The 23,368-nt window shown below is 31.7% G+C and overlaps 1 protein-coding gene across 2 annotated transcripts; it reads right to left on the minus strand.

Annotated features, from left to right (window-relative positions):
* Positions 1–414: 414 nt before the first annotated feature.
* Positions 415–22,880, minus strand: LOC119832899. Of its 2 annotated transcripts, none has more exons than XM_038356718.1 (6): positions 22,834–22,880; positions 9,808–9,964; positions 9,151–9,227; positions 7,405–7,536; positions 2,168–2,234; positions 415–668 (listed from the first exon to the last, which is right to left on the minus strand). In XM_038356718.1, the coding sequence occupies exons 1-6, from the start codon at positions 22,877–22,879 to the stop codon at positions 587–589; spliced, it is 561 nt and encodes a 186-aa protein (XP_038212646.1). In that variant the 5' UTR covers position 22,880; the 3' UTR covers positions 415–586. The 2 variants fall into 2 exon arrangements, with proteins under 2 accessions (XP_038212646.1, XP_038212645.1); XM_038356717.1 differs by having other exon boundaries at positions 415–683.
* Positions 22,881–23,368: the final 488 nt, after the last annotated feature.

Raw genomic sequence — 23,368 nt, forward strand, 5'->3', positions numbered from 1 at the left:
AAAGTTAAAGGGCAGTATGAAATATTTTTTTTTGTATGTAGATAATAAATAGCACAATAAATGGTACATATGCATACGATTTGATAACATTTATAATATAATCTTAAAAGCTAAGTTAATTTGACAATAAAATTCATAAATACCTATCTAGATCATAAATAGTATTTAAAAGTTACCAACATTTAAAATTGCTTAGTCAGGAAATTACACTTTTAATATATTTAATAATAAACACATATGATATTGTGATAAATTTATCTATTGATTTGGCGTAAGTCAATTTTCGAGCCTAAGTTTCGAGTTTTTAAGCAAATTATAATAATTTTATCATCCAATAATAAAATAAACATTAACATATTCATATAAAATAATTAAAAATGAACAAATTATAAATGAACGTACATATTTTGCGCATTAATGGAACAATTAAAATTATAACTTACGCATAACCTATTTATGACGATTCCAGTAATAACCTCAAATTTACAGAAAGAAATGTTCAATGTCGGATAGGTTTTAAAAGCAAGCACGTTGTAGCTATAGACAATAACATGTCTGCTGGTCGCATACGGGAGCCCTAAAGCGCCTACCGGCCGAGCCCCGTCCACAGCAGGCCTGGATCGTGACTGTTCGCGCCTGGGTAGACTCCGTAAGCCTCCGCCCCCGATCTGCGGTTGTAAGATCTATACAACGGTTAGTTGTCGGTGTACAACATGTAAAAGTGAGATTTGAGAACTGTATGAGAACATTTTATTATGGGTTTATTAGAAGTACATATAATGTAAATTGGGATGACGATAAATGATGTGTTATACTGTTTTTATGTGATGGTTAATAAATATTGTGGAGTCTGCAATGTATGTCAACTGCTTAAAAAATAATAATTTTAATTGGTTTATCGATTTGCTTCTATACTTAATTGTAAAATGAAGAAGTAAGCAAAAAATTGTAACGTTAGGTTATTGATTAGGTTTAGGTACTTAGGTATTAGAGTTTCAACTTGATTGCCGGCACTTTAATACTTTCAAAATTTTGTATAATTATTAACTAGATGAGGCAATTAATACCCTTATAGCGAAAATAATCCAGAAAATTATAGCCATTATTACCGCGGTTTGCTCCAAATTCGTTTTCTCGCAAAAAGCCACGACAATAAAAAATAATTAATGAGGAAAATGCAATGTAAACTTGGCTTGGTTATTTTTAGGAAAGGTTTGTTTAGGATAAAAGAATTAAAGATCCAGTGTTATAAATATGAATGCAGGTCGAAATATGGAAATGAAATTGAAGAAGGGCGACTTCCATATTCTTTAAAAGGAGATTTTTGTAGAGCAGATTTATAGTTTAGTTTTTAGCTTTAAACGTAAGAGATACTAATTTTACTTAAATCTGATCAGTAGTTTGTGTGAAAAAGCAGTGAACATCGTCAGGTCATTCACAAATTTATTAAAAGGAAAATAAAAAAATAAATGAAGTTTGTGATATAATTGTCGTCGATTATCATGTAGATTATCATGTACTTAGTACTAGCTTTCCGCGGCTTCGCCCGCATAGACGAAGAAAAATTCGCATAGTTCCCGTGGAATACCCATCGTATGTTCTGTCTTAGTTCTCAGACAATCTTTATAGCAAATTTCATACAAATCGTTTCGGTGGTTTAGGCGTGACCATAGACTATAGAGTTTAGAGACAGACACTTCTAACAATTTTGTCTGGTTCAGAGTGTACGCAGCCCCGGACACCCCGAACCGGTATTATAACTTTCGCCTTTTCCTCTGTAACTGTGGTATCTTTTTATGTGGGAGTCGAGCACGCTTCGACACGAAAGGCCATATCGCATCGAAAACGTTTCGTACTCCCACAGAAAACCAGCTTAAAATAGTGGTATGCAACTGCGTTTCGTATGGTGATTGGGAGTCGGAGGCCCGTTTCTTTCTCCTCACCCTTCCCCATCTATTCTTGATTCCAGTCATTAATCCTATCCTTATCCCTTTCCACATAAAAGTGTGTAGCGCAATCGCAAAGGCACAAACTCGTTCAGGGGCGGTGGTGATCACTTACCATTAGGTGAACCACCAGCTCAGTTTTTATGGCATTAATAAAGGGCCTTATTCCTTTACGTCATATTTATGATATCAAGGGATATGGGTGATGTATAAAAGCGCACCTGATATTACCGGTTGGACGTAGAGGACGCAGGGCGTGCAGTCGTCGCATACCGCTCCCTCCACCACCTGTATAACATACATAATATAATAGAAGTATTTAATATACTTTTGGAATATTTTACTATAATTATAAACGCGAAAGTTTGTATGGGAGTATGGGTAAGGGATTGTAGTTTGTTACTCTCACGTGAAAACTACTCAATGGATTACAATGAAACTTTACAATGATATAGCTTATAGATAAGACATGGGCTATTTAAATACTTTTGCTATTGCCCGTGGGTTCGTCATTGTAAGTACAGAAAATTCTATTGAAATTAATGACATCTATGTGGGCTACTCTTATCCGTTACAATTATATTAAAATAAATTTTATTATGTAATTTATTATCGAAAACTTTCTTTCTTGATTGACAACTGTCGATACAGTGGTCGATACGTATAGATATCGTATCGATAGATGAAAAAAAAAATTCTCAGTCTGGCAGGACACAGAAGGCTGATCACCTACTTTTTCATAAAGAAAATCGACCAGTGAAACACATGTAGATATCCTCTGCCCCACCTTTTTCATTCAATGTAGATCAAATAACTATAATATGTGAATGTTTTGCAAAACCATAAATGGACAGGTAGACTAATTAAACTTTATATAAAGCGTCAAGCCGTCTGTCCGTGAGAAAGTTTCATAACGAGTCACCTACTTTAAACTTTGCTAGTATAATATAGTTGGTAATATTTTATTGATTCCTTGTGTATGCTTTTCCAGCATTTCATGATATATTGACGAGAATTATTTGTAAAATCATTAAATATAAATTTATTATATTAAATGTATTTTGGAGTAGTTCGGTGTAGACATAAATAATGTCTGTGTCGCCGTTATATAAAAGTTTATAACTCTCAATGTTTTATAGAAATTGGAATTATACAATTTGGTTTTTATGCTCTACGCATAAAATGATCCTGAAAATAAACTACAGGTAAAATTAAATTTCGAAGTGACATGCATTTTCAGGTAATACAACAATCAACATAAGTCAAAAATGTATACTTTGAAAATCATTAGAATTTATCGTAGTACTAAGTAGAATTTAAATTTCAAAAGGGTTTAGATATTTATTTATTTACTAGCTGTCCCGGCGAACTTCGCAATGCCATAGAATATTGTTTCGACATATTTTCCTTATCGTTCTCACCTTTTAAACCTTCCCTAGACCTCCACGGACATATCAAGACCAAAATAAGATAAATCCGTTCAGCCGTTCTCGAGTTTTAGCGAGACTAACGAACAGCAATTGATTTTTATATATAAGATTATTATTATTATCTGTCGCATTCATTTTATTGATAGGGGTTAATAGGGAAATAGATACAAAAATAGTCAAATTGAAATTTTTACAATTATCAACGACGGAAATTCAACTTTTATATCGCTGACTTTGATGTAAATGCATACATTGATATACGATTACATAGAAATGTTGGTATTAATATAAAATAGAAAATAAATGTAATTCTTGTAATAGTAATTGCTGCTTTATATATTGTGGCAAATAATGAAAGAGGAGCGAAGGTCCCGAAAAAGTCAATTTGACTGGACAATCTTGAAAGTGGATACAGCTAATAAGAATTTTATTTGCCTTAGAAACATACAGAGGTAATAAAAACTACTGTTAATAATTTATTCTACGTGGCAAGCTCTTGGTTTAATACTGGTACTAATATAGTATTATGTTATCTGTGGTTGATATTTTATTATTACTCTCGTGATGGTTTACTTTACGAGAATAAGATGGTTTGAGAGAAAGTTGATCCAAAAATGCTTGTATATTAAGACAAAATATGTTTTTTCATATTGTTTTCTACACTAATATTATTAAGAGGAAACATTTTTAATTTTGTATGCTTGTAACGTTTTTACGCAAAATTTATGGGATCAATTTAAAAAATTACTTCACCCTTAGGTGTCACTTCACTGAATGACATAGGCATTGCTCCACGGGCGAGGCCGGGGCTAACATCGATTATTATGTATACAAGTGTTAATATAATTAAAATGTTCTCTCTGTGTTTCTTTTGTATGTATATATTGTATGTATAAACAATTAGCAAGTATCTGTATAAAAGTCTCTTTGAGTTATCAAATGGTTTAAAACTTAAAACGCACATTTTTCATTATTATTGTTGTGAGAGATATTTGTTTGTATAAAGCTTTTATTCTCACACGCAACGTACTGAACTGAACCATATTTAGACAACAAAAATTACTGAAACTATGTTTATTTGTTGTTTGTCTACTTTTTTATCTGTGCTGTCTTCTGGTTACTTAAACAAAGCCCAAAGACAACTTATTTACTATACCTTATTATAATTATTTGAAAGGTTAGGCTGCTTAGTTGAAACTGCCTACCGAACCGGTGGTAAATGTTATAACTGTCTAATATGACGACTCAAAAGTGTTTCTATAAGAAGTCTAATTGAATAAATAAATGTTTGAGTTTGAGTTTAGTCAAAACATAAATCTTTTTCCTGTTTCTTCAAGCAACTCCGGTCTGTTTTTAATGCGAAGCAGTCTGTTCCGAGGTAGAATGTACTTCAAATACTATCTATACATCTATTAAAAGCTATAATGTTTCCGGTGTATTCAATTTGTGATTTCGATACGAAGTTCATCGACCTATGCTGTGACATTGTATATCAAGGATCTTCAAGGTGCAACTACAGCAATAAATAAATAAAAAAGTACTTTTAATTTCTAGTTTTATAGCATTGAAATGCTTTATAAATTAGAAATTTTGAAAGAATAGAAAAAAATTGATCACGAGGCAGGATTCGAACCTGCGTATCTTGCCTAACCGTAGCAACGCCTAGCCTCTCGGCCACCCGTGATCGTAAGGATAAAAAAGTACTTTATACAAATGTTTTCATAAAAGGAATATTAAAATATGGTTTTATACTGGTACAAAATACAAAAAAAAAAGAAAATAATATTCAAAAATATTATTCGAACTATTCATAAAATTTCCCAGAACCTAATAGTATTATATTATCTGTGCCAGAACTAACCACGTGAATGAAAAGGTAAATAATCTTAGTGCCTTTATTCCAATGCTTAATAAAATACTCTTTCGCCTTGTCCGGGCGTCAATTAGATCGGTTAAGGTCTTCCTATCCTTATGGAATAAAGGAAGCGGGAAAACCCGCATGCACCACATTGTATGCATTATTTATGTCGAGACAATAACGCAATTTGAATTTTAAACAATTTTAAAACACTATTGATTGCTCGCCGATTTTTTTTTTTAAATGTATGTTGATTGATGACATTAGTTAATTTAATTGTAAAGCTAGGCGCTCTTTTCGTACCCACATATTACTTTTTAATTATAACTGTGAAAGTTTTTTTTTGATGTTTGTCCTTCAATCACGCTGAAACTACTAAACGATCTTTAATGAAATTTTGTATACAGGGTATGAGCTGACTTGGGTGATAGGATATTAGGACTTTTTAAGCCAGGAACCGTGAAATACTGGCGGAGCCAGGGCGAGCGTCTAGAAAAGGGCATATAACAAAACTGCTAGCTTTAAACTCGTAAGCATCTTTAAAAATCCTATCCTACTAATACTATAAATGCGAAAGTTTGTAAGGATGTCTGTGCGTTTGTTGCTCTTTCACGCAAAAACTACTGAACCCATTGCAATTAAATTTGGTACGTAGACAGCTGGACAACTGGAATAACATATAGGCCACTTTTTATCCCGATATTCCTACGGGATACGGACTTACGCGGGTGAAACCGCGGGGCGCAGCTAGTAATGCATAAAATCGTTCCATATCGACGTTACGGATAGACAAATTAACACACTTTCGCAATAAAATATTATCTAGCGAAGCCAGAAATACTAAAAAAAAGCCATCAAAATCTTTTGCGTAAATTAAAAGATCTAAGCATACATATACACACGGCGGAAAACGACTTTGTTTTATTCTGTGTAGTGATTACAATGTATAAATAAATAAATCAAACAAACGAATGGAAACCTGATATATTAGTATATAAAACCTATTTAATTATATACACATACCTTCATATACTCCAACAAAACATGATTTCCTTAGAGGATTATAATGTACGCCTTTTAAGACAATGGGTTTTACCTGATTCATTACGAAGACGGTTAACACATCCACAATACGTCACTTATGTTATGTTAATGAACCTTTTATATGATTATTTATATCGTAGGGGATTGTTTTCATATTTACAGCTTTGTTTAAGGGGAAGAAATACATGCGTGGTGAAATTTAAGAATATTGAGGTTATTTTTAGGTGTATTCTTTAAGGAGTTGTAAATAATATATTGATGGTCTACATGTTGCAATGATTAAATATGGTTTTACTTGTTTACAAGTGAAGTAAGGATACGCCTACTGTAAAATTTTATCTGTGGCTACACTATGAAGTACGAAAGATTGTATTTGCTCATAAAAATAAAACACACAATTATTGTTGGGCAAATTTATGATAGCATTGCAGAGATGGGTTTATACGGTTAATGATTTTCTTCAATTTCTTCTACTGACATTGATATTACCCGTGCCCGACATACTGTTTGACATCCTACTTCCTACAAATATTATAAATGCGAAAGTTTGTAAGGATGTGTGTGCGTTTGTTGCTCTTTCACGCAAAAACTACATACCCGATTGCAATGAAATTTGGTACGTAGACAGCTGGACAAATGGAACAACATACAAGCAACTTTTTATCCCGATATTCCTATGGGTAGCGGACTTACGCGGGTGAAACCGCGGGGCGCAGCTAGTTTTTTATATATTTAGTCTGGATCACCGATTATTATCGATTTATGTATAAAAAAACGCCTCGCGTAATTGACGGAATGGATGCACGCTTGCGGCATAGACAATAGAATACCATAACTAGTTCCCGCAGCTGCGCCAGTGTGGTTAAAGAAAATTAACAGGAAGTGGCATCTACTACAATGTAACACTTTTAATATAGCGCCATCTATCAGAATTCATAATATCTTAAGTAATACAAATACGCATCTGGTATTGGGGTGATATAAATTGTTTCACCGTGATACAAGTAGCTTGTCCACTCTCTTACCTCCTAACAATCATACCATAAAGACCAAAAAAACTCTAGTTTAAAATATCTAGTATATGTGTTTAAAAAGTATAAGGCAGATAAGGATTGTTTTAACTCACCAACAGAAGACGCGTGCACTACAGTCGGTGGTTCCTGGAAGAGTGTGGACCTCTGTTCTGGTGACAGGGAAGCGAGGGTCTCCAGGTTGTCGCGGAGGGAGTCAAGGAAGGAGCCAACGTCGTTCAGCACACCTGGATATCGTTTTATATGTAGTTTATAACCGAAAGACACTCCAAAGTAAAAATTAATTAATTATTACTATAAGCGCTAACCACTCATCTAAGTTCCAAGTCAAATAGGTAATAGATAGATACTACTTCCAGATAGGTCTACTCACTAACTACTGTTGAAATTAATTTTACGTACTACCACAAGTAGTAGAACTTATTTATCATCAACTAACTATTTGTCCTGGCTGGCACTAACTTCAAATGGGTGAGTGAGCGCTTATAATCATTGTATTCATTTATTTGTCACTTTTGAGTGCCTCTAAGTGATTTTATTAACAGTTTTAGTTAGTTTTAGTGTTATTAGGTTTCAAAAATGTTTGAAATAATTACGGCTTTGTACCTTTCTTTGAAAAGTCAATCTATTTAAAAGCAAAATGACGCTAATTAATTTTATTAATTAATATTGAAGTGTACATAAACAAGTAAATAATGTAGCGAATACGAATGATGAAGGATTTATTTACATGTTATTCGCAGTATTCGTTAGTATTTTTAGTTTGCATTTAAAGAAATATGTTTAATTTAAATTATTCTAATTTATTCATATCCGATTTACAAATTGATTAATTAATAAAAATTACTAGTCAATTGATCCGATTATTTCTAAAAGCTTAAATAAAACAAGACAACACAGAAAACTATGCCGTAAATACAGGAGCACAAGAACTTAAATCAATAAATTGAGTTCTAAATTCCGGTAAGGTTCTGAAGTAGAAACTAGCAGAGCGGTGTGCTATTACAAAGCTAAGGCTACAAAGGCACAGTTCGCAAAACGCATTTGATCGGAGAAACGCGATATTCGAGTATTTTATAATATAATGGTTTGGAAACGTCCAGAAAGACAAGGTGTTTTATATCTTGAGTCCAGAAAGACAAGGTGTTTTATCCTTGATGTCCGTTGGACATTTGAGTTGACTTCAGTATTGTTAGTTTTCAAGAATTATACTTAAAGTTCTTTCTTTAGTTTGCTTTGAAGTCTTTGTCTTTCTACGTTTGAATTAAACTCTTAGAAAAACCCCTTGTTGTATGAGAGAACAGTGGGTAGTGATGATATATGCTAAAGGTTACACCTTCAAACTTATGTTATTCAATGTCGAAACTAAAATCCTGACAAGATGCTTCGCAATTTAGTCGTTACGTAGCCGCATTTTGCGCAAAAATTTTACAATACGTTTGGGTGCCAAGATAGCGATAAATTAATATGTTATTTTTTGATAACTTCGAACATTTTATGTCGTTTATTTTACGGACATGACATATTCAGAAACTAAAGTATGTTTAAATGTTTTGAGAAGTCGAATCTAGATATGTTTATGTCTTAAATTAAATAGATTCTATCAATCTCATCTTTTAATACATCATCATGTGTCTATCCGAATTACAATTGAAGTACTATCATGATATTTTGTGTTACAGTAAGTCTGCCGTACCGACGCTTGCGTACCGACACCGACTTACGGTATCATGTGTCTTTTTGTATTGATATTAGAGTACTATCATGTTATTCTGTGTTACAGACATTCTCTCGCACCGACGCTTGCTTACCGACGCCGACATACGGCGTGACGGCCTTACCGAGGGCGGGCGTTGGCTGGCGTCGGCGGCGCCCATTCAGCGCTGTCGCTACCGCCGAACGCTTCTCTGACATGGCCCTATGGGAAACAATTTGATAAGAGACGTTTAAAACACAAGCTTCACCAAAAAGAAGTGCAAACAAAATTATATAATTAAGCTAAATCAATTAAAATTATATAAAGTTTTCGTTACAACTTCTTTCGTCACAAAATTGCAAAGTAACAAATCATTTATTTACTAAATTTTAGTACCCATATTATTATTATAATAAACCTCTATTGTACCCGAGGTTGTCTGGAAGAAATCGCTCTAAGCGATAAGACCGCCCATTGTACTTAGATGTAAGTTTTATTTGTCTCTTTTCTTTTTCTTTAATGTTAAATTAGTGCAATAAAGAATAAATAAATAAATAAATAAATTTACCAACTTAATTAGAACTAGTTAGTTCTAATGAGAGAAAATGCGTTCTAAGGAAAACATTTATATAGAATCAGAAACTTCTCAAAAATATATAAATACATTATGTATACAGTTACTTTATAATAACAAGAATTGATGCTTATATAATAATATTGTAGAATTTTCTTATTAATTTCATATTCAAGTTACTTCGTTTTTAATAATGATGGATCAATGTCCTTTGGTATATAATCGTACCTCATTTCATCATCGTTTCTATCATCGTTCCAGTCAATTTCATTGATGCGGTAGCCGAGGTTCTGTTCTGGTCGTCGGATGAGCCATGGTTTCTCCGTGAGGAGGCGAATGAGGTCCAGACCGTGAGGCCTGAATTCATTTGTCTGAGCTAAGGCGCCTAGGAAAAAAAAATCGAATGTAGAACAATTAAAATAGAATGGAAAAATATTTGAATGACTATTTATGATATGTAATTTAGTTCAATGACCTTATGAAATTATTACTGTAATACCAAGATCATAAAGTTTCTTTGCATCTATTTTAAGCAATGGACAACAAAAACAATTCTCGTCCCGTGCTCACATACTTCTACGTTTGTTGCTTTAATTGTAATTAGTATCGACTAGGACCCTTCCGAATATTTTTGAAAAATATTTAATCAATTTTAAACTCTGTATACAAAATAAATTGTAAACACTTTGTCTTTTGACATTGATTAATTAATTACCTTTTCAATGTTCTGTGCGCCTCTACTTAAAATAGAATATCACTGTATTTTGTAAACTAATCACACTGTTAAATCCATAAGTTAAATCAAACTAGCAATATTATGTATTACTTTATCAATAAACACGTTTATTTGTATTTTATTAATTTGTTTAAGAAAATTTTGTCAAAATAGTTACAGGTTTAAAAATTTATTTACTACTAGCTGCACCCGGCAAACGCTGTTCTGCCTTACTCTTATCATTAAGGGGTATAAAAAATAGATGTTGGCCGATTCTCATAGATACCGGATAAGCACAAAAAATTTCATCAAAATCGGTCAAGTCGTTTCGGAGGAGTATGGCAACGAAAACTGTGACACGAGAATTTTATATATTAGATTAAATAGGTAAAGATGTTGTAAAAAAGCTTCCGAAAAATCAAAGAAAAATATGAAGTATCCCTGTCCTCCCATTTAACATGACTTAAACTCAACACCTTTTCGTATATGTCTCCAATTTTAAAGATAGCTTTAAAAGTAAATAGTATTACAAGCGCTTCAAAGAAAAGTTTTGTTCTGCTCCATTCTTATTGGATGTGTATTTCATGAATGTTTGTTTGTTTTCCATTGGTGCACACGTCCACGGGCAGGAGACAAATGATCGAGCCGCAGAGTATTGCTGGCCACGTGTTTGTATTTATTTATAGAAACTATTCATTATATTTGCGGAAGAATTGCAGTGTGTTACATTTCATTATAATATAATATGTATATTGTATAATGTTATATGCCCTCTTGCTATCTTTAAATATCCTATTTACGTTTTAGTTTTTATTATACAAACTGGCTTTTGTCAACGGCTTCGCACGCGTTAATTTCGAAGTAGTTTAATAGATATACATATTAACCTTCCTCTTGTATAACTCTATTCATAAAAAAAACGTCAAAATCCGTTGTTTAGTATACCTACATAGGGACAGACGCGGGAAGCGAATTTGCTCTATACGATGTAGTGATTTTAAAACATTGAATGTTATAATGTATATGCAGTTAAATACAATCATTGTTTAATAAATTTTTAAGCATAAATGTAGTGAACACATTTATATACTTAAAACAATTTCTGAACTAAACTTAATTGAGCATGCAATCATAAGACCATATACTTTCCATGTTTGATATCATTATCGTTCTTAAAGTTAAAAAGAAGATTAATATTAAATCAACATTAACAATCTCGGTCTCTCATGGCAAATAATTACTCGAGTCTAATAACTGGTGTATTTTATTAGCTACAGTGAATTAGACAGTTCATTTCATTCCTACACGATACGGCGCCTCTGGGACATCCAACTTTTATTCAGGCTATTTATAATTCATGTACTAATCTCGTTTATAACTTAAACGAAATGTAAGAGATATTCGGTAGGCGTTGTTTCATTTGTTAAAGGTTAGGAAATTAAATGATTTTAACGCAACATCTTTGAAGGTGGATTGATATGATCATATTTCTTAAACGTCTTCTTGTCTGTTGACTGATTTGATAAAATGCCGACAAAAGTGTCACATACATAATTTATTATTTAAAACAAGGCAGATCACATTAAAATAAGAGATCTTATAGTGTTAATCAACAGGAATCATTATTTTTAAGAAAACCTAAAACGTCTTTAACATATCAAAATGTGTAACCTACATTTTAATATGACCGCATAAGAGGCACCAGAACTCAAATAAAAAAAAATATATATTAGAATCGGCTCACCCAGTAAACAGTTATGAGGTAATAAACACAAAAAATGCAGTCGAATTGATAACCTTCAACAGACTTCAAAAAAAGGAACTAATTTCGGATATTCAATTATTTATAGTATCCAGTTCCACGTGCCGAAAAAATTAATCTCCTGTCTTGTATTTTGTTCGTATATAAGGGAAACCTATTACCTATTTCAAATTTAATTAAACAGTTTTCCGCGTTGTCTAGCAAAACAATTTAATTGACCTAATTAGGAGCGAAAACCGATTTACATATATGTTCTATTGACAGATCTGAATGTCTGTGTAATTGTTTAAGAGTAATTTACGTGTGTATTTCTCTAAGGTATATAACAGAATCGTATTTAGCCTCGAATTATGAGCTTTTTCCCAAAAAATAAGGCTCCAGTTTCATATTCATAGTTTATATATGTTCAGCAACAGATAATCAGCAATGTTGCTTGATACCTACCATTTTTTTTATCTCGTATAGTATTATATTATCTTTATAGTAGTTTAAATGTTGTCGTACATCTTGCGTGAACTTTTCAACATGCCGTTACCAACTCTAATAACATAAAAAACTCTGCAACACGCAGATCATGGAACATATTTCACATCAACTGCTCAACACGATGATGAATTTTTGTTGCTCAACAAATGTTAATCATGAATACGGGGTTTTTTTTTCTTAACTAGGTACGCACATATATAACATACTAGTTTTACCCTGTAGCGTCACTCGCGTGGTAAAAAGTAACATTATTATATAAGTGCTAATCAGACACTAATCTATCTTTGTACCAAATTTCATACAGATACGATAAGCTTTTTAGTAAAAGAGTAACAAACATTCACATTTACAAACTTTCGCGTCACTTACATATCCAAATTAAGGGTTTTTAACTTTATAAGTTCTAAGATTTTTATATTAATTTCACTATTTTACTTACATCTTTCATATAAGATTCTTTCTAATTATCTAGGTTCCCTACCTAAAAACATTTAAAAGCATTTTATGTTGAAATATTAAGCACATTTGGAGGTTACGGTTAAACTTAGGACAATCCTACTAATATTATAAATGTGAAAGTTTGTAAGGATGTGTGTGTGTTTATTGCTCTTTCACGCAAAAACTACTGAACCGATTGCAATGAAATTTGGTACGTAGATAGCTGGACAACTGGAACGATACGGACTTACGCGGGTAAAACCGCGGGGCGCAGCTAGTATCGTATAAGTATATGTACAAAATGTCAATATACAGCGAAAGTAGAAGCATTATAGTTTGTTTATCTATGATAATTAAACCGGATATTATACCGTGTAGTATCCCACAAAATACATTACCTTCTTTGTGATATCATGCATATAATGAACTTTGAATGTTCAATTTATTACTAAAGTAAGGTTGCATTAGGCGCTTCCCTTGTTACTGCAATTCGCATTTTTATATGATATTAAAATCAAAGCTAATACGGTTTTATGCTAAGTGAATATTCATTAGGCTATGCTTTAAATGTTAAAATTAATATATATTTAATGTTACAGGTTATAGACATTAAAAATTGGAAATTTAGTGTAAATTTTATATGAATAGAATGTTCATTGTCATCATCGTGATAATTAAGGTGGCCAAGTGTGAGTTCGGAGGTATCCCATGACGTCAAACTTTTTAATAACATTATCACATGGCTACTCATGAATTGGGTGAGTGGGGAAGTTAATAAATACACAGAAACTTACTATGTAAAAATCCAGTGTCATGATGTATGTTTCCAATGAACTCTTCACTAACTCAACCGATTTTGATGAAAATTGGCATTTTATGTGTAATTTGGTTTAACTTAAAATATAGGATAGTTTTTATTTCGATTAATTATCCCAATAATTATTATCTTAATATTTTAATTATTACTCAGCTACAGCTATGCATGGCCAGGTATGCTAGAAGAATTTTATTATCTTTGGTTCAGATAAATTAGAAAAAAAAATGCGACCCGCTTTTTTCATACTTTTTGTGACGAGTTTTGCTGAACTAAGAAATTTTGAAATTGTACTAACCTAACTATATGTACCTACCTAAGCTGTAGGGAACGATTTTTTTTTTCAATCCAACTTTCAAAAAAGGAGGAGGTTATCAATTTGATTGCATAGTTTTTGTTTTTATTACCACATAGTTTTATACTAGTTAAACTGATTTTTACGATTCTTTCTTCGTTGAAATCCACTTGTTTTCATTTAAATTTGGTCAAATTCTGACAAATTGAAGGCCGTTTAGCTACCTAATCTTACAGGTACGTACATGATACAAACCTTTTGATAATCTGTGGACCTTTTAAACGGATATCAAACAAAGCGTCCCTTTGGGTATGATAGAAAATAAGTTCAGAAATAATAAGTTATTGATAATATTTACAATTTATTAAATATCGAGGAAATATATCCTATATTTTTTCTTGCATTTTTTTCCGGAAGAAAATAGTGTATGAGAGTGTCGTCCAAGCACACATGAGTAATTGAATAAAGTGCTGGTATGACTTATGTATAGCGCTCTATGATGTTTTATTTTCTCCGTTATAAACATCAATTCCACTTTATGACTTCACCCAGAACGTGAAATATAAAAGAAAATGTAAGAATATACTAAACGCTTGTACATATAGAAGCTTTACTATACAAAAAATATCAAAGATCCATAATTAATCCATTGATAGAATATTAATCAGTATAATATAGAGATTCTTAAAATTGTTGTGTACCAAAATCCCAATAACCACGTATCTTAACAAACAATAAACCCTTTTTAAAGTTACACGTCATAAGCGTTGTCTATGACCTTTTTCAAGTAATTTACGCGCGCTTTTCTGATTTCTCGATAACAAGGGTTCCTGAACCCAACGCTCCTATTACCTTTTGATTGAATTGTTCACTTGACACTCTAGTTATGTGATTTATTGCTTAGAAAAAATGAATATTTTATCAGGCTTAGGTGATTTTACTGCGCTGTTAAATATTTCATGAGCTTGAGTGGTATAAATTGAAGTTTGACATTTTTTGAACAAAATGTATTAATTTTTAACTTGTTTTTTGTGATTTATTAACTAAAAGTATGGCATAACACAGATTATAGTTTTTGCCGGTTTTTCTTAATTGAAACTAGTGTAAGTTAATGATGATTTCTAGTTTGAACAGACACCTATGATGAAAGGTAGTTGAATACACTCCTTCTTTAAAATCGGCTGAAAAGATACCAGCTGCGGATTTATAAAAACAAATTGCAACATAAAAAGTTTTGTTTTATGTCTTAAAGGTTCGTTTTCTTAAACATGCTGACTCTGTAAGGAACATTGAGATGAAAATTTAAAGTAGCATCAATTATTAGTATTATCTAATTGAATATCTATTATCTTTACATATAATGTCATTATTTAAATAATTTTAAGCCAGGGGTCTAATAAATCTGTACAATAATATAAATATTATTTAAGAATGACATATTAAATGATAATTATTTTGAAAATATATCGATGATATAAATAATTTTCCGAATGCTGTACAATTATTTTTATGTCAGTAATAAATATATTTAAAATAAAACGGTTTGAAACTTCTCATTGAAAATAAATTCAACCTTAATAAGTTCATAAATTCAATTGTTATCGCACTTCACTTCCAATTTCTAGAAAGCAATCAAAGCTAATGTCAAACTATTAAAGACCTTAAACTTTCTATCCATATCTTAGCTTATTACATATTTAATGAGGGATTGTGTTGTCTGTACGTCACTAACTTTGTGGGGTGTTAAAGGATTTAATAGATTAGATGACGTCGCACATTTGAAAGGAAAATAATTTATGTTAATTATAGTTAACATAGTTTAAGGGATCAATAGGGGTTTAGTGAAGTCAGCTTCACTTACTGACTTCGCTCGGTGGTGAAGTGTAATAATGCTATTATTTATGGTGACATCACAATATACAAAAGGAAATGAGACTGTGGTAATATCTTTCGCACTTGAAAATTTATAAAGTTATTTGTTTTCAAAGTATAATGTTTTTATTTTCTATTCTAATAACGTAGCTATGTAAAGCTCAAATTCAAATAATATTCGATTATTTTTATGATACAGATCACTCATATGGGTATCTTTATGTAATCAAATATTGTCGCTTATCTCTTTAGACTACAGTCACATGTGTACAGTGTACATATAAATAATATAGATTCGACCCTACTTTACGACGATACAATATTTCACAAATATAGAACCAATATATTTATTTTGCTATATTGCGTTTGCTAGGATATTCTAGAAATGAGCATTGGAATACTGTTGATGTATGAGTTTGCTTGAATTCTATGATAAAAAGCCAGGGTTTTAAGACAATAGTATTGTTATACAATCGCTTGCTTCTGCTGACGGTACTTTTGTACAACCTTTTACGTTTATGATTTTTTCTATGAGTCGCGTGATTGTATGCTTTTAAGTTCTGAATGAGTTATTAATAGACTTTAGTATCTACATTTTTCATTAATATATTATACAAAAATTGATATTTTATTTAAATATAACTGAGATGTATTTGGAAAAGCGGAAGTGCGGAAGTCTAATAAAATTTACAATATACATACACGAATAAATATCATTTGAAATACAATAAATAAGCGTAATATATTAAATATCCATGTATAATTCTGGTATCTAAACCAAACTATTCTTCAATAACACTCGCATAAAAGAAAATATCGAGATTATTTTCTTATATTTTCTTTAGCGAGAAGCAAGTACTTTTTTGCAATGATACTCTTATCCTACAAGCAACCGAAAATATCTAAATTGGATTTCCCCAAGTTGATCTTAATACATTAAAAAATCAACATATGAACGCTATTCATATTTATAAATAATGGTTTGATTTCCAACGTTCGTCAAATTCTCTTATAAATATTTAAATTGGTTTCTGTTATTGGATGTTATTATAAAAATTGTTCGCATTCAGTTGCAATGAAGTTTTGTTTGTATTTTGTGCTTGTTTATTTATGAAATACGATTATAAAAGTGATGTTATGACGACTCCGCCCACACAGGGCGGGACCGTTATTTTTATTTGAATTTAGTAAATATACTTGATACCTAATAAGTGGGTTGCCATGGTTATCGCGGTGTGACGTATGTTTTGGGAATTCGTAATATTAATGGACTTGTTTGTATTAATATATCAACTGTCTACGTAAGTTATGTCGAGTATATCAAACTCTAAAGGGAAATGCTTTTTGCTTATCATATATGAAAATGCGAAAGTTAGAGTATGTATGATATATTATCATGAATTACAATGAGTTTATTTAGTTTTTCGTTAGAGAATCAAGCGGTGGCGTAGGAGTACGGACATCAGACTTTAATTGAACGTTTGGGGATTCGAAACCAGGCAAGGGAAAGAAATAGATTTTTCAATCTATCTGCACATTATTCATTTCACTTCTGCCCAAAACGAAGAAGGAAAACCCCGCGAGACCAGCATGTCCGAGAATTTAACAGTTCGATGACATGTGAACGCGAACCGCACTCGGCCAGAGTGGTAGATTATGTGTAGAACTGAACTGAACCCTCACACGACTAATCTGTAGTGGGAGCGAACATGGCCTGATAAGGCGAAGAGAATAATTTTAAATGTTGTTGGTCAGTTCAGAGAATTTCCACGACGTCATACATGTTCTAGAAATTGTAAAGTACACTATCAAGTCATTACGCTGTTGCCCCTTAATGATAGTGGTGAACCACACACACTTCAATTGTTATAGCATGATGACGATATCTGCTAGGTACTGTTTTTAGGTAAAATGGAGTAAAAAGAATCACGTTTTAATGATTGAATGAATTGTATAATTTGCTCTTACACAAAGTATATGTAAGGATCTTGGCGATCCTAATCAGCAAAATAGGATAAACTCCTAAAATTATTATATTGCCATCAATTCTTGATAAGCATAATAAGTTACAATTAAATTAGTCCATTTAAAGTGGGTGAAAAACGAGTCTTCATACATGTGAAGCTTATATAAGAATGATATTTGTTTGTATTATATTGTGAGTTTAAAATAATTGTTATAACTTTATATAAATAAATAATTTTGTTACTTTATGTATTACTCTATTTTAATTGGCCTTAGACTTAGACTTTAGTCATAAAATAATCTGAATATAATTAAATGTTTACCTTTTTAATTATAAACAAGTAAATAAGTACTTATTTGATAAATTCAAAGGACGTTAACGAAACATTAATGAATCTTATGTGCCATTGACGGCTCTGAGACGTGAATTTTAGGTAAATTTATTTATTCGTAATTTGTAAAATTATTATACATTACAATTTTAATAAATATAAGTTCAAATTATTAATTAACATAGTATTTTATTTGTGTTTTACAATTAATTATGTTTTTATTATTTTCTGCAATTAATTAATTTATACGATATAAGTGTAATAAATAAATATTATCTAAAAATATGTATTCATTTACAGGTATAAACATCTTCTTCTCTTCTTCTAATATATAAAAATCAATTGCTGTTCGTTTGTCTCGCTAAAACTCGAGAACGGCTCAACGGATTTATATTATCTTGGTTTTCAAATATCCGTATAGGTATAGCGAAGGTTTAAAAGGTGAGAACGATGAGGAAAATATGTCAAAACAATATTCTATGGCGTTACGAAGTTCGCCAGGACAGCTAGTATATTCATACATATTTGTAACTTGTTGTTTCCTTTGGTTTCTTCTACGTCGTTCTTGTTATTATATAGCCTATGGCCTATGGCTCCTTGAATAAATAGACTATTCAACGGTAAAATAATTTTTCGATTCAAACTTAGTACTTCACTGTTGGCTTTATGTTATAAGTATAGATTGATTTTAACATTACAAATATGAAAGTAACATAGTTAATGAGAAAATAGGTATGATTATATTATTTAAAAACATGGATTTTCTGTATTATGGAATAAGCTTTTGTATAAAAACTCAAAAAATATTAGGCGAACAAAATCGGGGTACATTCACATTTCAATCTCGTGTTTCCGGGTAAAAGCAGTTATAACTAGAGATGCCACGAATATTCGGCAGCTATTCGGTATTCGGCCTATTCGGCCACTTTTCAACTATTCGGTATTCGGCCGAATAATACGTACTATTCGGCCGAATACCGAATAGCAAATCAATGAAAAAAAGACACATCATATTACTCAAAATTATCTATTTATTTCCAAATTACAACTCTTTAGTAATTAAAATTGATCAGTGGTAAGTTGTGATGGATAAAAACAAGCTTTTCAGCATTTATTGGTAGCAAACGACTACGCTTTTCATCGTAAATGATACCAGCCTCAGAAAATAACTTCTCACTATACACGCTACTTCCAGGAGAAGAAAGATACACTTTAGCAAATTTCGAAATGTTTGGGTATTGTTTTTCGTTTGCTAACCACCACTTGTAAGGATCGGCCTTCCTATCTAGGCGACTATCCTTGACGTGATTTACTCGCAATTGAATTGAAACAAATAGCCATCGATCTCCTGCCGCGCCAACGCAACGAGGAAAACTGGTTTTTACTTGTCTTATTCCAGCGAACGCGCCCCCGACAAGCATGTATTTCGTGCCGAATATTCGGTGGCCGAATATTCGGCGCTTCGGCCGACAGCGTTGCCGAATATTCGGTATTCGGTATTCGGCCAATCAACTATTCGTGGCATCTCTAGTTATAACGTGTCAAAATTTGTCATATGTTCATTATTGTGTGAAAAATAAACAGGTAAACAAATGTAGATTTTTAAAAAAATTAACATATTAATGCTCGCTACGGTAGGGCCATATCTTTCTGGAAACTATGTTTTTATCAAAGCAATATTGGAGGGATCGTCCCACTGACGATATGTCGTTATCGTATCGTGTAATGTAAAACATTATATCGTAAGTCGGAACAGTCACGTCATAAAAAGTGTTTTATGAGGAAGCTAACACACATATGGTTGTAAAGATAGTTTACAGCTGTAACCAGCTGTAAACTATCTTTTATGCGAGTTATAAATAATAATTTCTTGGACTTTTACTAAACTACAGCCAAGACTGTATTATCTGTGGCCAAGACATTAACTTTATGTCCTGGTATTTTTCACATTGAATGGTATTAAATTTTGCTGGATGCTCTTAGCGACACTCTCTAGTTCTGGGGGAGCGAGGAGACAACCGTGACTTTTTAATAATTTAAAAATTACTATATGTGGTTATACAAATATAGGTCATCAATATCACTATTCCATACTGGAATTAATACTGCTTGTGACGTCATGTTAACAGCCCTGATGTCATCAGGTATATGCAAATATTAGCTGTATATAAAATTCAAATATGATATTCTATCAGTAAGTCAAAGTATAGAAATCAATAGAAAAAATAAAAAAGTATAATGTTGGTTATTTTTTATGCCATAATCAGCAAAGGTGCGGGTCGCCTGATGGTAAGCGCTACCGCCGCCCATGAACATTTGCAGACATCTTACGTTTCTGTACATGGAGTGTCGACTTTAAAAGACATTGGATAAAGAAAGGTATTAAGAGGGGAAGAAACTGGTAGGGTGTGGATGTAGTTGTGTAATATTAAGTTAAAAAGCTAAAATCGGTAACTAGGCAAAATTTCGTGTAACAATAAAGTTTATAATTACGAATTCACATTTTATTCTAGGCAATTCTTTATACACAACCATTATTAGCATAGAAAATGGGCAGATTAAATTCAAACTTATCGAACACTTATCGAAGTCAATACAATAATTCCATGTACGTATCTTGATAAATATCGCAAGCATTAAACAATTCCCTTAGGAATACTCTTTAAAAGAGCAAGTGGGGCAATTTTGCTGATTATGTCATTGAAGCGTGTTTTTCAGGTATAATTATTATCCATAAATATTTTTAAAAGACACGAACTTTTTCATCATACATGTATATTGTCTATGGATTAGTCTATGTAGTCTACATTCATTTTGCGACAGGAATGAATTAGCCCGCGTCGATTAATGAATCGAACAGGTGGGCGGGAAACAATAAAAGTGGAAATTACATGGAAACACTATAATATAATTGCTTAGGTCCTTGGAAAAGGCTTGTTAGTTATGCGCCACATGTTTAAATCCTATTAATTGTTAGTTTTTATTTTAATCAACTGGAAGCAGGAATTTATATAAAATGGTAGTGGGTCATTTGTTTCAATACTAACTTCATCATGAAGTTTTTACTTTGAGATTATATAGCCTGAAAATATTGTTTTAATTGATGCGGTAGTCCGTAGGTTATAGGCAAAGAATACCTTAATAAAAGTTTATCCTTAAAATAATACATTAAGAACAAGAAATAGAGTCAAGTACTACAATAATTAATTATTTTACGAATGACTTTTGTTACTATGTATTTTCCTCCAATATAGCTTTGGATGTCCAGCTATCTACGTATCAAATTTCATTGCAATCGGTTCTTTAGTTTTTGCATGAAAGAGTAACAAACATACATATACACATTCATCCATCCTCACAAACTTTCGCATTTATAATATTAGTAGGATTAGTAAGACTGAACTTCCCAAAAACGGAGGAGGTTTCCAATTTGTTTTTTTCGGGAGTTTTCAACGGATTGACGTGATTATTATTGTTATAGGAAATCATAGTCATTTTAAAACATTAGTGACGTCGGTGACTAATAGTATTTATATTTTTTTTTAATTAATCAAACTACAAATTAAATCGTTGTTTGATTGCAAATCGGCTTATAGACCGCTACAAAAATAATTACTAACGATTTGCTAACACTTTATTTACGTTTACGTTAACGTTTACGTTTAATAGTGCAAAAGGAAGAAAATTCTAAGGCTTCGAAAAGCAGTTTGTAACAAATCGTTTGATTTCTTGATATTATGCTTATATTAGAAAAATTGCATTGAATTTCAATTGATAAGGTGAAAATGTTATTTACGTTTGTATGTACGCTTTTACGAAAATTACGGTACATGTATACTTAATAGGTGAGGTAATTTGGTTTTTAGCGAAATATTAAAAATTATTATCCAAATCCAAAAATACCATTAGAATCTGACCATTTGTTGTTGAGTTATAAAGGGTGTAACTAACACGACTTTCTTTTATTTCTACACATATTTAAGTTTGAAAAAATACAGTTTCTTTAAATGTAAAGCTTTATGAAGCAATAATATCGAGGAATTTAAAATTTATAATGTATCTGAACCTCAAGCCATTTGATGATACGTTTTTATTTTATATATTTTACAATGATGAACTCTAATTCGCTACGAGGGTTATAATTGAAGCGCTTAGTAAATTTTTCAAATTCTTTTGCGGTTGGCTTGCTTTAATATTGAAAGTTAAGCGATAGTAATTCTCAATTTTTTCGGCTATTTTTATGATATTAAAGGTTTACGCTTACAAGTGTATAATGGGTTTCTTATATATTTATATATATAGCGATAATTTTTTAGTTTCATCTGTCTTTCAGGACCCAACAGAACGAGTAGAGCCTGTAGTTACCTACGTATTATGCACACATGCTAAATAGATTAAGTTCATCTTTTTATGCAGAATTAAAAATATTTCGCTGTAATCCAATATAAAAATAAGAATTAGAAAATGAATAAAATATTTTCCCGCTTTAAGAACTTGCAATTTGATAATACATATAAGAAATCTAGTCGGTGCGTGGATAGATTAAAAATAAAAAAAAAGTTCTGTCAAACTTACCAGCCAGCAAAAGCGCGAAGGTTAGAGAGACTGTATACGGTGTCATTTTTGCCACTCGAATGCCGCGCGAACTGTGCGTTCCCGCCTTTTACAAGGGATGATCCGCCCATCGGTTTGCAAAAGGGTGCGTTGGTGTAAAAAAAAAAACCGCTGATGCTGGTTTAGGAATTGTAATATTTTCATGTTTGGTATTTATAAAGCGATTAATTCGCAATAAGCTTCGTCATTCAAATTAAATGTCAACAAGGATAAGTTTTGTAATCTTTTCAGTTTTCACATAGTGTTATGATTGTGCAAAAAATGCTTTTGTTTATGCTTCACTTGACTAATAATTAATGGATTTATTTTTATTGTTAAAGCAACATCGTATGAGATCAAAATAATTATATAACGAAACAAAAATGGAAAAACATTTATTTTGCTTCGAATCCTGCAAAAATAAAATCTTGATCTTTCATAATTTTCATATTTTTGTGACATTTTTTTATTTATTAAAAAAAATTATGTGGAAAATCTGCTAATAAACTAACCAAAA

The sequence above is a fragment of the Zerene cesonia genome, chromosome 16, assembly GCF_012273895.1.
Source record: "Zerene cesonia ecotype Mississippi chromosome 16, Zerene_cesonia_1.1, whole genome shotgun sequence".
Taxonomy (NCBI): Eukaryota; Metazoa; Arthropoda; class Insecta; order Lepidoptera; family Pieridae; genus Zerene; species Zerene cesonia.